General features: G+C 40.7%; 1 protein-coding gene across 1 annotated transcript in view; it reads left to right on the top strand.

The window, feature by feature from the left end:
* Mkl1 (megakaryoblastic leukemia (translocation) 1) overlaps positions 1-13199 on the top strand; it is a gene marked incomplete in the record, with an annotated part of 172213 nt that overhangs the window by 12110 nt on the left and 146904 nt on the right. The window contains 1 exon segment of the mRNA XM_013511484.1: positions 12824-12986. Coding sequence (XP_013366938.1) covers positions 12976-12986 — 11 coding nt within the window.

The following is a 13199-nucleotide window of genomic DNA, read 5'->3' as shown; positions in this document are numbered from 1 at the left end:
TCTCCTCCAATCTTAGATCTACTTTCCCATTTTTATTTGTTTTAGCAGCCTTTTATTTTCAGGTACCAAAATTGGTACCAGTCAGGGTTCAGCCAGAGAAACAGAAGCAGTAGGAGATAACAAGGCATTTACTGCAAGGGATGGTCTGTGGGGCTGGCTTAGCAAGGCTAACATGGATGGGCTGGGCTGTGGAAAAGGACAGGCTGGAACTCTCACTAGGAGTGGAAGTTGATATCCATGCTTGGAATTTCTTGGGAAACCTCATTACTGCTCTTACAGCCTTTGAATGAATTGACTCGAGCTCATGCAGATTATTTACACTGATCTATTTTACTTAAAGTCAACTGATTATGAACATTAATTACATCTATAAAACACCTTCACTGGACACTTCCATTAATGTTTGATTGAATTATAGAACTATTAGTGAACCCAGCTGACACATAAAGCGGACCATGACACCATCATTATTACCACTTGCCTGAATGATTGTAGTAGTTCCGTTTGAATTGAATTCCCTGTACTTGCTTGCTTCTCCCTTTTTTCTTTTCCAGTTCAAACTTATGTTTCCTGTTTATTAAAGGCCAGATTGCCGTTATATGGTTTGGTGCTCAGTAAAGAAAAAATTTGTTCAAATAAAAATCCTTGGGAAGGAAGCCCATCTGTGCAGGTTTATACTTTTCAAGGCCCAGTTCTTCTGGGTTTGTTTAAAATTCTTCTGAGTTCCTGGATGGCATAGGGGTAAGTTTCCTTGTGAGGCCCTCCTTTGTCCTTAACCTCTAGCATACAAACAGCTCTAGCGAAACCATTTAACTGTCTGCTTGCCTGCAAAGCAGCATCAGTGATTTTGAGTTCTGGAACTGGATCACAGCCAGCAAACGTGTTCATCCCTTTACACAGTTCCCAGGCATTTGTATCTGGCGTGCTGAAGTATGTCACCCCGTGGAGCATCACACTCATTTTGCAATAGCAGTGAGCTGAGTGGACAGTCACAGCAGGGCTGGAGGCCAGGGCAGGGTGCAGAAAGCCTCAGGGGCTGGCACAGGCAACTGCTGCTACCCGTAGTAGCACAGCTCATAGCTTGATGGTGCTGATGGTGCACTGGCTGAGGCCAGAGAAAAAACTGTGCTTGATCTGTTCTCTAGGGCGGAGCCAAAGTAACTTCCTGATCCCTGCCACACCTTTTCTTGTGTACTCTGCTGCTACCCCACTGGTTTCCTTGCTGTGCATGGGTCTGCCAGGTCTTTGTGCTTGTTGGCATCTACCTGAACTATTCTGTGTGCATCTTTACGTGATTTATGCCCTCAGCTTTTTAAGATCTACCTTGAGATGTCATCTTAACAGAGAAATCACCATATAGAAAAAAGCTATGTTGTGGGGCCTGGGGGTGCATGTCTGTCATCCCAGCACTTGGGAGGCTGAGGCAGGAGAATTACTTGAGTTCATGAGTTTGAGAACAGCCTGGGCGAAACAACAAGACCCTCTCTTTAAAAAAAAATGAGATGTCAATACCTCTGGTACATTTACGCATTTGCTCCATGTTCATATACATATAAAATAGCTTCCGAATTCCTAACCATACTTCTGTGTGAAATCCCTGGTGTTTCCAGTTCCTCTTTCTTATTCTGCTTTACTTAACCATCATTTAGCGTTTGTTGTCTCTCCTCCTGCTAGATGATAGTTTCTGAGGGGTGGAGACTGTTTATGGTTGTATTCTTAGTACTGACAGTACCTGGCATGTAGTAGGTGTTTAATATGTATTTTTTGAATGAGTTAAATTCTTCTTTAACTTCTCAAGTGATACTTGGTGTAGTTTATTACTCGAGAGGACATTATTCTCCTAGTTTTTCTGCTAATACCTAGTTCATTCTGTCTCTTCTGCCCTTCTGTCTATTTTGCTAGGTTTTCTTCATCTCAGCCTCTGGAGTATGAGATTTTTCTCAAGGCTCAGCATTAAATTCTCCTATTCTTTTCTCTGTAGGAGCTCTCATCCAGTCCTATGCTTTAAATAACATATGTCAATAATTCCCAAATGTGTGTCTCCATTTCTTTTGGATGCTAGTGACTTTGCCACCTCCACTTCGGTGTCTCACAGACATCTTAAATTTGCATTCCAAACTGAACTCTTAATCATCATTTCCTCCTGCCAGAGATGCTGTGGCTCCATCATCTCCCATTTCTGTGAATGGCACTTCTGACTACCTTGTCGTGTGAACCAGAAATTGAAGAGTCACATCATCTGTGACGTCTCTTGCCTCATGTCCATTCCATGGCCAGCTTCTGTTGAGAATTACAGCATAAATACTGTCTCAGTTGTTAGCCAGGCCCAGAGGCATAAGCCTGTAATCCCAGCACCGAGGAAGACTGAGCAGGTGGATGGCAAGTTAGCATTCTGCCTAGGCAGTTTAGCAAGACCCTGGGTGGACTGGGATTTTTTCTTTTGGTACTGGGAATTGAACTCAGGACCTTGCGCTTGCCAAGCAGGCGCTTGTGCAGCGGAGCTGTATCCCTGGCCTGGATTGGGGTGTTTTGATCCCCAGTACCCAAAACAAAACAAAAATTACTTCATTTGTCAACTTCTCATCTTTGTAAATGGTGGATCTAGCATGCTCCTTTCTCTTCCCCTCTCCCTTGAACTGTCTGTAGTCTCTAAGCAGATTCCTTGAGTGGATGGAACCGTGGAGACCCGGGATTTTAATAAGGAGTCATAGGAACTGTGACAGGTTGGAGAGTACATGCTGTATAGAAGAGGCTGTTTTGTACTATTTGCACATGGAGGTGTAGGTTTAGAAAGCTGATTTAATCTTTTTCAGATACATATTATACAACTGAGTAATCCTGCTCCCAGGTGTTTATTACCCAAGTGTGCATTTTATTGTGTGTCGATTGTACTTCTAGTTGATTTAAAAATACTGTGCAGATCATCTTAAATTTAGATTCCAAATTAAAAAAAATACTGTGCAGTTCAATACTCTGGTCTACACAAAAGATATTTGTGTGCCAAATGTAGCTGAGGTTAGCCAGTTTCTAACAGTTAATCTACATGTCCCAGAATACGCAGCCTAAAGAGTGCCTGGCTCATAATGGGTCCTCAGATTTCCGTGGAATGAGTGAATGGCTAAGTAAGATGCCGTCTTGCAGCTTCATTCTTTCTTCCTCCTGCATTGCTCCAACTCCAGTCATTATTTTGGAGTTAATTTGTTTGCCTTCTCCTGGCAGTAGTCCCTTGAGCACATGTGGGATCATCCATTCATCGAATAGTTACTGAGCATCTACCATGTGTATTTGCCCTGCCTAAATAAAGTACTCGGTAACTGTGAGGAATTATACAAATGTCAGTTGATTATATATATGAAATTTACATTTGACTTATAAAAGCAAATGCTGGGTAAGCTGGTCTTAGAATCTCTTTCAGCTACCATTTCTTTGTCTTGTGCATTTACACTCTGCTATCTGTGGAAAAATAGGCTTAAGGAGAGACTGTACATAACTCCTCAGATGAGAGGAAGCAAAAACACTTCACAATGTCATTCTTGTGTAGTATGGAAATGGCAGATTTCTTTTTTCCCTTTCTTTTAGAGTCTGTAAGGGATGAGTAGCTGACTTAATTCCATTGGAACCAGAATACACCTTGCAGTGTGGTAGGTAGGCTGTAGCTCAGTGATGGAGAACCTTTTAGAGCTTTCAGTGATGTAAACAGTCTGACTGGGTGTGGTGGCGCACGCCTGTAATTCCAGCACTTGGGAGGCTGAGGCAGGAGGATCCTATGAATTTGAGGCCAGCCTGGGCTACAAAGTGAGCTCAAGGCCAGCCTGAACTGCATAGTGAGACCCCATCTCAAAAAGACAAAAGCCAAAACCAAAAAGAAAAACCCCAAAAACCCCAGCCTGTTGCTGCACATGTGCCATATAGGTTTGCCGCCACTGCTGTGGCCGTATGTTGGCTTCATCAGATTTGGTTATGGCTAATGTAGACTTTTAGGTCACCAAGCAGAATTATTATTTGCTTGTTTTTTTTCCAACCAGATTTGTTACCATTTTGTATTGATAGTGGTTACTTTTTTTCATTTGGTTAGGCTGCCCTGTTTCTTGGAACAACTTTTTTCCTTTCATACAAACTGTCCTTGGTTGATTGATATTTCATTTATTTATTTTATTTTTTGGTACTGGGAATCAAACTCAGGACCTCACACTTGCCAGGCAGGCATTGAGCCACTTAGCTAAATCCCCAGCCTGATTTTTTATTTTAGACACAGGATCTCACTATGTAGTTCAGATTGGCCTCAAACTCACTTGTGTAGTCCAGGCCAGCCTTGAATTTGTAGCAGTCCTCCTGCCTTAGCCTCGCAAGTGCTGGGATTACAGGCCTGCACCAGCATATCTGGCTCACTCTTGGTTGTTTCATCCAAGGAGTTAGCTTGAGGCTAAACTCCTTCAGAAAACTACTCTCCTTGATTGATATTAATGAGTCATCCAGTCACAAACAGGTTTTTCACACTTACCTCCATATCATACTGGCTCTTTATTTCACCTTTTTTTCCCCCAAGACTTTCTTCTTGTTACTGTTGTAGCATTGTTAGGGCAGTAGCTACCTCTAATAGATATTTCTCTTTCTCATGTGTCTGATATATCTGAGCCAGGCATGGTAATGCACATCTGTAATTCTAGCATTCTGGAAGGCTGAGGCAGGAGGTTTGGAATCTCAAACCCAGACTGAGCAACTTAGGAGGCACTGTCTCAAAGTAAGGGCTCAGGATTTGGTCCAGTGTGAAGGCCTTGGATTTAATTGCCAGTGCCAAAAATATTATGTATAAGACATGATATATATAGATGTCTGTCTCTCGCTGTATCCGTACCAAGCAGTTTAATAAATAAAATCAAGAAGATGGATGATACAGCCTATGGGAAGCTGAATAACATGTGTTCATAGTCCATAATAGGTACAAAGTGAAGTTCTTGAGGTAACTGTGGACCTAGGTCTTTTCTGTCCCATCTTTGCTTGGCACATTCCCTTGAAAAGGAAGCCGGGGAGATTAAGAGCTGCTTCTATCTGATAACAGCCCAGAAACTTAAGAGGAGGCAGTTCCCACGCAGCAGTCTGAGTCCAGTTAATGAACTGCTTTTACCTCTACAGTAGTCGGTTTGTCTCTGTGCTCACATCAGAGGAACTGGCTGGAGAAATTTAGCAGGAATAGGAACAAGGAAAAAAGAAATGGGCATTGAAGTTGTGTATGTGTGTAATTTAGGTAGTTTAATTGGAAAGATCTATTTGTCCTTATGACACATTTCTCTGATTAGAACTGTTTCTACTCATGCCCAAGCTAGGTAAGTATCATACTGAAGAGAGAGGACAGTTTGTCTTTCAGCATGTACTATTTCAAATACCTGTTATTTTCGATAGGTTCATCCTGTTTAGTTATTTTCACTATCAAAGATTAAATATACTTCCATTTTATATACCACCAACAGTGTACATGGGTTCTAGTTTCTCCACGTCCTTGCCAGTACTTGTTATCCTAGTGGGTGTGCAGTAATAGTTGTACATTTTTAGTGTTCCATTGATTGGTAACATAATGTTGTCTGTGTATTTATTATCACGTTACTGTGTTTTCTTCCTCCACCACACTTGTCAGTCATATCTGAAGTGCTTAGGTTTTTACTTGTTATGGTAAACTCTCTAAAAGTAAGGATGTTATCCATCTGCATTGCTAGTATCCCTGGGGCCCAGAGAGCACCTGGCACATTCTTTTTGGTTAGCAGGCACTGAGTGGGTAAGTAGAAAGTAGAGAGGATGTGTGGCTTGGTTAAGACTAAATAATGACTTTGGCATCAGACAAACTTGGCTTTGAATCCTGGTTTCCTTATTTGTAAAATGGGTATTATTTTATTTTTTAAATTTTGAGACAGACTCAATTGCCAGGATGGCCTCTGACTTTATTTTTTAAAAAAATTTTCTTGGTATATGTTTGTAGTACATAATAATTACATTCATTGTGGGGAATTGGTGTATGTACATCACACATCTCAATTCTTTTTTCCCCTTCACCCCGCTGCCCTATTTTTGCCAGCATCAGATTCATTTATTTATCATAGTTCCTTATTAAGTAATTATCATACGTACAGATAAACAGCCAGATTAACATGCCCTCAGACTTTAAATACACCTGCCTCAGTTTCTCAGGTAGCTGGGATTACAGGCATGTGCCGTGACATCATTTGCTTGTAAGATGGGTATCATAATACCCCTCTCATAAGGTCGTGGGCAGATTAAGTGATACCACATACATGAAACCTCAGTACATACACTACCTGATATTTTGTCCTTGTGCAGCGTATGGCAGGTATCATTACTAGCGTTCACCTACCTGACAGCACCTTAGTAGTCTTAGAATTTAAAAATCCTTTTTGCCCACTAATAAGCTGTGTAATATTGTAATATTGAACAAGATGTCTAAGCTCTGTGGATCTGAATTGTTTCTTTTGACAAGATAGAATATTAGGCTAGATGACCCATAGAGAGCCCTTTTATGATATTTATTTATTTATTTATTTATTTATGTATTTATTTTTTCTGGTATCGGGAATTGAACTCAGGACCTTGCGCTTGCCAGGCAGGTGCTGTGCCGCTGAGCTAAATCCCCAGCCTATGGTTTTTATTTGATCCCTATACTTGTTACTATATTTACTCGAGCAATCATTACCATATCATACTACCTCAGTTCTAATTATACAGAAGATTGCTGATCTCAGAATTTAAATCTTAAAGCATCTAAATGATGGAATTGATTTTATTTTATTTTTATTTTTATTTTTTTTTTGGCTTTTGGAGACAGAGTTTTGTTACATAGTTCAGGCCAGCCTTGAACTCAGCCCAAGCTGGTCTTAAACTCACGATGATCCTACTGTCTCGGCCTCCTGAGTGCTGAGATTACATGTGTGCACTACCACACCTGGCTAATAATTTTTTTTAAAAGAAAAGATAATTTCATTTCAAAAGTTGAACTAGTTGAATAATAATTAGCCCCCATGTGGAATGTTTAGTATGTATGTATGTATGGATGGATGTGTTATTTGCTACTGTGTCTTGTTTTGTAGCCCAAGCTGGCCTCAACCTCATAGTTCTCCAGCCTCAGCCTCTTGGGTAGCTGGGATTATAGGTGTGCACTATTGCTCCTAGCTAGTAATGATTTATTTATTATTTTATTTTGTTTCTGTGGGTAATGGGAATTGAACTCAGAACTTCATGCTTGCCAGGCTGGTGCTGCACCACTGAGCTATATCCCCGGCTGTACTAATAATTTAATATGCCAGGTTGTGTATGATTACTCATTGATCATAAAAATGGGAAGAAGTAGAGGAATGCAGATTTAATGCCTGTTGCAATGATAGCTTGGTGGGTTTTTTGTGTGTGCAAAGGTGGGGGTGGGCTGGGGATGCAGCCAGAGCCTGCTCATAACAGGCAAAACACTCTACAACTGAGTTACAACCTCCGTTCTCCCAGCTTGGTGGTTTTGCCAACTTATGTTGGGCTCAGATAGTGAGGAGACTTGCTTTAAAGAGATAACCTTTCAGTCCATTTGCTATGCTGCTGATTGATGGAGCAAATAAAATAATCCTTAATAGTCAGATTTCTGATATCTAAGACGAGACTAGTTGTGTCGCGGTTCTTATTAGCAAATGTGGGACCAGGTTTACAGCCTGGCTAGGCTTGAGAGATAGGCATTTTGCCTTAGTAGAAAGCTTGGTTCCACCCAGAATTTCTGGAATTTATTTTTATTTATATATTTATTTATTTTGGTTTTTTTTTTTTTCCGGTACCAGGAATCGAACTCACGACCTTGAGCTTGCCAGGCAGGCGCTGTGCTGCTGAGGTAAATCCCCAGTCCCCGAATTTCTGTAATTTAAATCTTTGTTTAAACATTTTATTTCCTGCAAAGAGTATAGGACATTGAAACTACTTAGTAATTATGTGACTATGAGATCTAGTAACTTCTTCCTGGGCCACTGTTGTCACCAGTACAATGGGGAGATACTTACCTTGTAGGGATATTGTCAATTTAAACTGAAATGCTGGGAGGGGGATTTAGGTCAGTGGCATAGTGCCTGCCTGGCAAGTGCAAGGTTGTGAGTTCAATTCCTGGTACTAGGAAAAAAAAATAGAAACTGGCCTCAGAGGAATGTATTTGTAGGGCTGGGGATATAGCTGAGTGGCACAGTTGCCTGCCTGGCAAGCGCAAGTTCCTCAGTTCAATTCCCAGTACCAAAAAAAACACCCCAAAACTGAAATGCTATGTATGTAAAGCTCATGCATGTATATCACCTGCTGATACTCTTGCCCTGTTGTGGTTTGGATGTTGTCCATCCCCCAAGGGTTCACGTGCAAGGTGTGGCTCCTGCTGTGGCAATGTTGAGAGCTGGTGGAACCTTAAAGATGTAGGTAGGATCTAGTACAAGGTGATTAGGTGCTGTCATTGGAGGACATTAGCTTAGTTTCCATGAGACTACAGTGAGGTCTTTCAGGAGTGGATTGTTCGGGGCTGGGGGTTTAGCTCAGCAGTTCAGGGCCTGCCTGGCAAGCGCGAGGTCGTCAGTTCGATTCCCGGTGCTGGAAACCACCCCCCACCCCACCCCCCAAAAAAGTGGATTGTTCTGAGGTAAGGCCACCCATGTGCTCAGTGTCTTCTGCATGTGACTGTTTCCCTTGCCGCTTGTCTGTGTGTTGTGATGTAACCAGGGAACCCTTACAAGAGGTGGGACAGACGGGGTTGCCCAATCTTGGACTTTTGGCTTCCAAAACTGTGAAGTAAATAAACCTCTTTCTATACGTATCCAACTTTTAGGTATTTTGAATAAAAGATGAATGAATACATCCCTGTCCTCCCATTTTGTTTTTCAACTGTCTTGAGAAAAATCTCTTAAGTACAATTAACATTTAGTCCTTTATTAAGGTGTTAAGACACCTGCTCCAGGGATTGAAAATGGAATTAATTTTCCTTTTCTTACCATTTACAAATGCTGTTAGAAATTTGTCCAAGACCTTAGAATGAGGAAAAGCTTTTTAAAATATGGGATTAAATAAGTTTGCTGTGCAGGGGATATAGCTTAGTGGCACAGCACCTCCTTGGAAAGCATGAGGTCATGAGTTCGATTCCTAGTACCAAAAAAAAAAAGTTTCCTTTAGGCAGCTTTCTGAGTAAATTTGGACTAGAAAATTAGAGTTGCTTTTGTAGTCGCACCTGGAACATAGTTGGCAGTAGCAAGAAAGTTTATGCAATCACATTCCTTATAGGACATCTCAGTAAGGTTTATTGTCTCCTAAAACCCTTGAGGAAGTCCCCCCTCCCTTTCAGTCAAGAAACTGTGGACTAGGAGAGAGTAAATGAGCATTAGACTGACCTTGCAGTAGGAGAATGATAAGAATGCTAACCCCAAGGCATATGGACTGGTTTTGGCTTTCCAGAAACTTCCTCACAGGTTATGACCCATGGGTTGTGTGCTTTAAATACATACGCACGCACACACGTACACACACTCTATAAGCCTAAACTACATCTAGCTATTTATTTATCTATTTATTTTTTTCCGGTACCAGTGATCAAACTCATGACCTTGCGCTTGGAGGGCAGGCGCTGTGCCGCTGAGCTAAATCCCCAGCCCCTATATCTAGCTATTTAAAAGACTTTAGGTTGGTAATGGAATGCAGACGTGATTTTCACTGGGCAAAATCAATTTTGGTGTTTTAATTTTATTCATCTAAAACTCTTCATTTCCATCTCTGTGTGTCTGTCTGTCAGTGTCTGTCTCTCTTTCTCTACTGGGAATTGAAACTAGGGCCATGTGCACACTACTCAAGTGCCTATCACCTAGCTACATCCTTAACCCATGCACTTTAAAAAAATTGTCTTTCATCTACTCTCTTCATAATAGCAAGAATCTTCTTAAAATTGTAAGCGGAGCTAGGCCTGGTGGTTCACACTTGTAATCACAGCTACTGGGGAGGCTGAGAGGAGGAGTGCAAGTTCAGGGGCATCCTGGGCAATAAAGTGAGGCCTTGTCTCAAAGAATGAGAAAGGGCTGGGAGTATAGCTCAGTGTTAAGGGTGTCTCTGGGTTTAATCCCCAGTACCCCACATGAACCCTAGTTGAAAGGGCATCACTTCTCTGCCTAAAGCCTTCACCTCCAGTGGTTTTATCATTGTATTTAGAATAACATTCAGACTTCCTTGTGTGACTTGGATTAAAGTGTATGCATGCTGTGTCTTTGCCATTCTCCTCACCTCCTCTGGCTTCCAGTTGGCTCTTCTCACCCCTTGCTCTTCAATTCTTTCAGCTTTCCTTATTACCATATATAAAGAGTAGACACTTTCAAAATTCCTTTTTTTTTTTTTTTTCATAATTTGGAGAAATTTGTCATTAGTTTTCTGCTTGTTTTTGTCTTCCTATACTCTTAGAATACAGTATGAGAGTAGACACCATGTTTTATGAGAGGCTATGAGAGTAGACACCATGTTTTATCCTTTTTGTCTAGCACATACCAGCACATGGTGTGTATTTAAGAATATTTATTGAGCCAGGCTTGGCGGCACACGCCTTTAATCCCAGCACTTGGGAGGCTGAGGCAGGAGGATTCTTGTGAGTTTGAGGTCAGCCTGGGCCACAAAATGAACTCAAGGCCAGCCTGAACTGCATAGCAAGACTTTATCTTAAAAAGATTAAAAAAAAAAAAAAATCATTGCCCAAATGATAGTTTGCTAATTTCTGCTCTATGGAAAAATGGAAACTTCATAAAGGAAAAAAAACATTTACTTGCTCATTTTGTAATCTGTAAGATGATAAAAGTCAACATAGGTAAGAAAGAAATGTTTTCTTTTTGCAGTTGAACTTTTAAAAATTTAACTTAACTGGCATCTCCTCTGGGAAGCTTTTCCCAGTTGGTCATAATGAGCCATGTGGTTGCCTCATTCATGACAATAGATTGCCTGCTTGATTTTTTGAGGGAGAATTTAGTTAGTCGTCATATCCATAGCGCTCACATTGGTGCCTGGCACATGGTAGTTGTGCTCAATAGTGTTCAGAGAGGAAGAAGTGTTAGAATTGGCATATATCTTGAGAAACTTAAGACTTTTACTCTAGTAGATTATGGAGCTCATTTGTCCCAAGACACACTTTGTTTTTTGGTTTTTAAGTTCACCAGATCATGACATTCATAAAATTAATTTTTAATCCGTTATGGGGAATTTCAAATGCATATAAAAACAAGGAGAATGCTATAATGACCCAGTGCCCAAGACCTATCACTCAGCTTTTAACAGTTGTCAACACATGGCCAGTCTTATTTAACTTTACTTTTCCCTTCCTCTTCTGTATTTTAAAACAAATCCCAGAGGCTGGGGATTTAGCTCAGCGGCACAGCGCCTGCCTGGCAAGTGTATGATCTTGAGTTCGATTCCCAGTACCAGAGAAAAACAAAAACAAATACAAAAAATAAATAAAAATAAAAATAAAAGAAATCCCAGACATCATACCATTTCATCTATAAATACTTTGGGAAGATAATAATTTAAAAACTAGTTACCTCTTGGAAAAACCTGATAAAATATTTTCATTTGTCTCTTTGAATCTAAGAGCTTGGTACCTGCTGGTGAATTTCCGTGTTAAGCCACCCCCAAGGCTTGACTCACTATTGAAAGCATATACTCCATTGTAATTGCTGAGATAGCAGCAGTTTGCTAGACTAGACCTTAGTGGTTAAAATATGTTTCTGTTGGGTGGAGAGATGGTATCAATAATAAAAACTCGTGTCAACTTTTTTCCTTTTGGAGAGGTGTACAGATCATTGATACTTTTTGACATTGTACCTTATAGACCTCTTAAGATTTATCCAGAAAATGACAATGAAGTATGTTTTATGGATTAATAAATTCCTGTAGTGCTTTGTGAGTACATTCCTGAGAGTCACAATTAGCGGTGGGGAGGTGGGGTGGGGGGTTGGGGGGGTGTGGTAGCAAGAATCAGAGAAGCCAGACGTTCAGCTAGAGACTTCTAAGCCTTGAGAGGCAGAGAGTTTAGAACTTGGGCCAGGAAAAAAGTTACATGGTATTGGTAGAGTTGTTTAGTCTTATTTTGGAAGTTCAACTTGTGACATATACTTGTGTAATTTTCTTTGCCTGTAAATGAAATTTCCTTTAGGGAGGGGAATAAAGTCACCATCTTTTTTCAGGAGATATCATTAAGGATTAAATATTACCTTGTAAATTGAGATCAATACTCAGTGAATGGTTGAACTAGACTTGTGCTTTCTTGTGATCCGAGTTTGTTTATTATTTCAGAAGAAATGAAAGAAAACAGAAGTAGACATAATCACCTTTAACTTTTATTTTAGAACAACCATATAGGAGAATGAGACCCTGCTTTTAAGGGGCCACAAATCCTAGCCCTGCTAGAACTACAGTATTGTTTTCTCCTTATCCTGAATTAGCACGAGTCTTCTGCATTTAAGATTGGTAGGTGATGGTAGATGTGGTGATCTCAAGTCTTGGTGACCCACTCTTTTATTCCCTCCTCTACACTCCCATAACTCTTAGTTAATTCCTCTGTTACAGCACTTAGCACACAATGCTTTCAATAGGGATTTTGTCATAATCATCTGTGTACCATTAGCATCTAGCACATGGTCACTTGGAAAATATTTGTTGACACATCATAATCCCTTTCCGATGCTGAGATGGTGTGATCTTGCTGTTCCTCTGGTGGCCTTGACCCTGAGTGCAGTAATAGTGATGGATGGTCCTTTTAGGTTCTTCTCTGTATTTTTCCTCTTCCTAGATGCGGTTTGTTCTCGGGCTCTGGATCGTTCTCTTCTTTGGTGTTCTTCCAGCAAGCAGAGGAGAGAAAAATCCGTGTTTAGAACAAGAGGAGTATATCAGACTGAAGCTGATCATTGCTAGGATCAGTGGAATCCTCTACTTGCTTTCTGGATGAATACAGTGTTGGTAACAGATATCACAAACTTGTTCTGTTTTGTTGCTTTTCCTCATTTACCTATGACTGTGAGGGGGAATGGATTTAAGTCTTGATCTTCAAGCTTCAAAAGGTATGATCAGTCATTCAGAATTAGGGGCTGGGGATTTAGCTCAGCGGCAAAAGCGCCTGCCTGGCAAGCGCAAGGTCGTGAGTTCAGTTCCCGGTACCGGAGAAAAAC

This window comes from Chinchilla lanigera, unplaced genomic scaffold, assembly GCF_000276665.1.
Source record: "Chinchilla lanigera isolate Chin_1 unplaced genomic scaffold, ChiLan1.0 scaffold00012, whole genome shotgun sequence".
Classification (NCBI taxonomy): Eukaryota; Metazoa; Chordata; class Mammalia; order Rodentia; family Chinchillidae; genus Chinchilla; species Chinchilla lanigera.
Note: the sequence above shows the minus strand (reverse complement) of the source record. Positions and strands in the feature narration are given on the sequence as shown.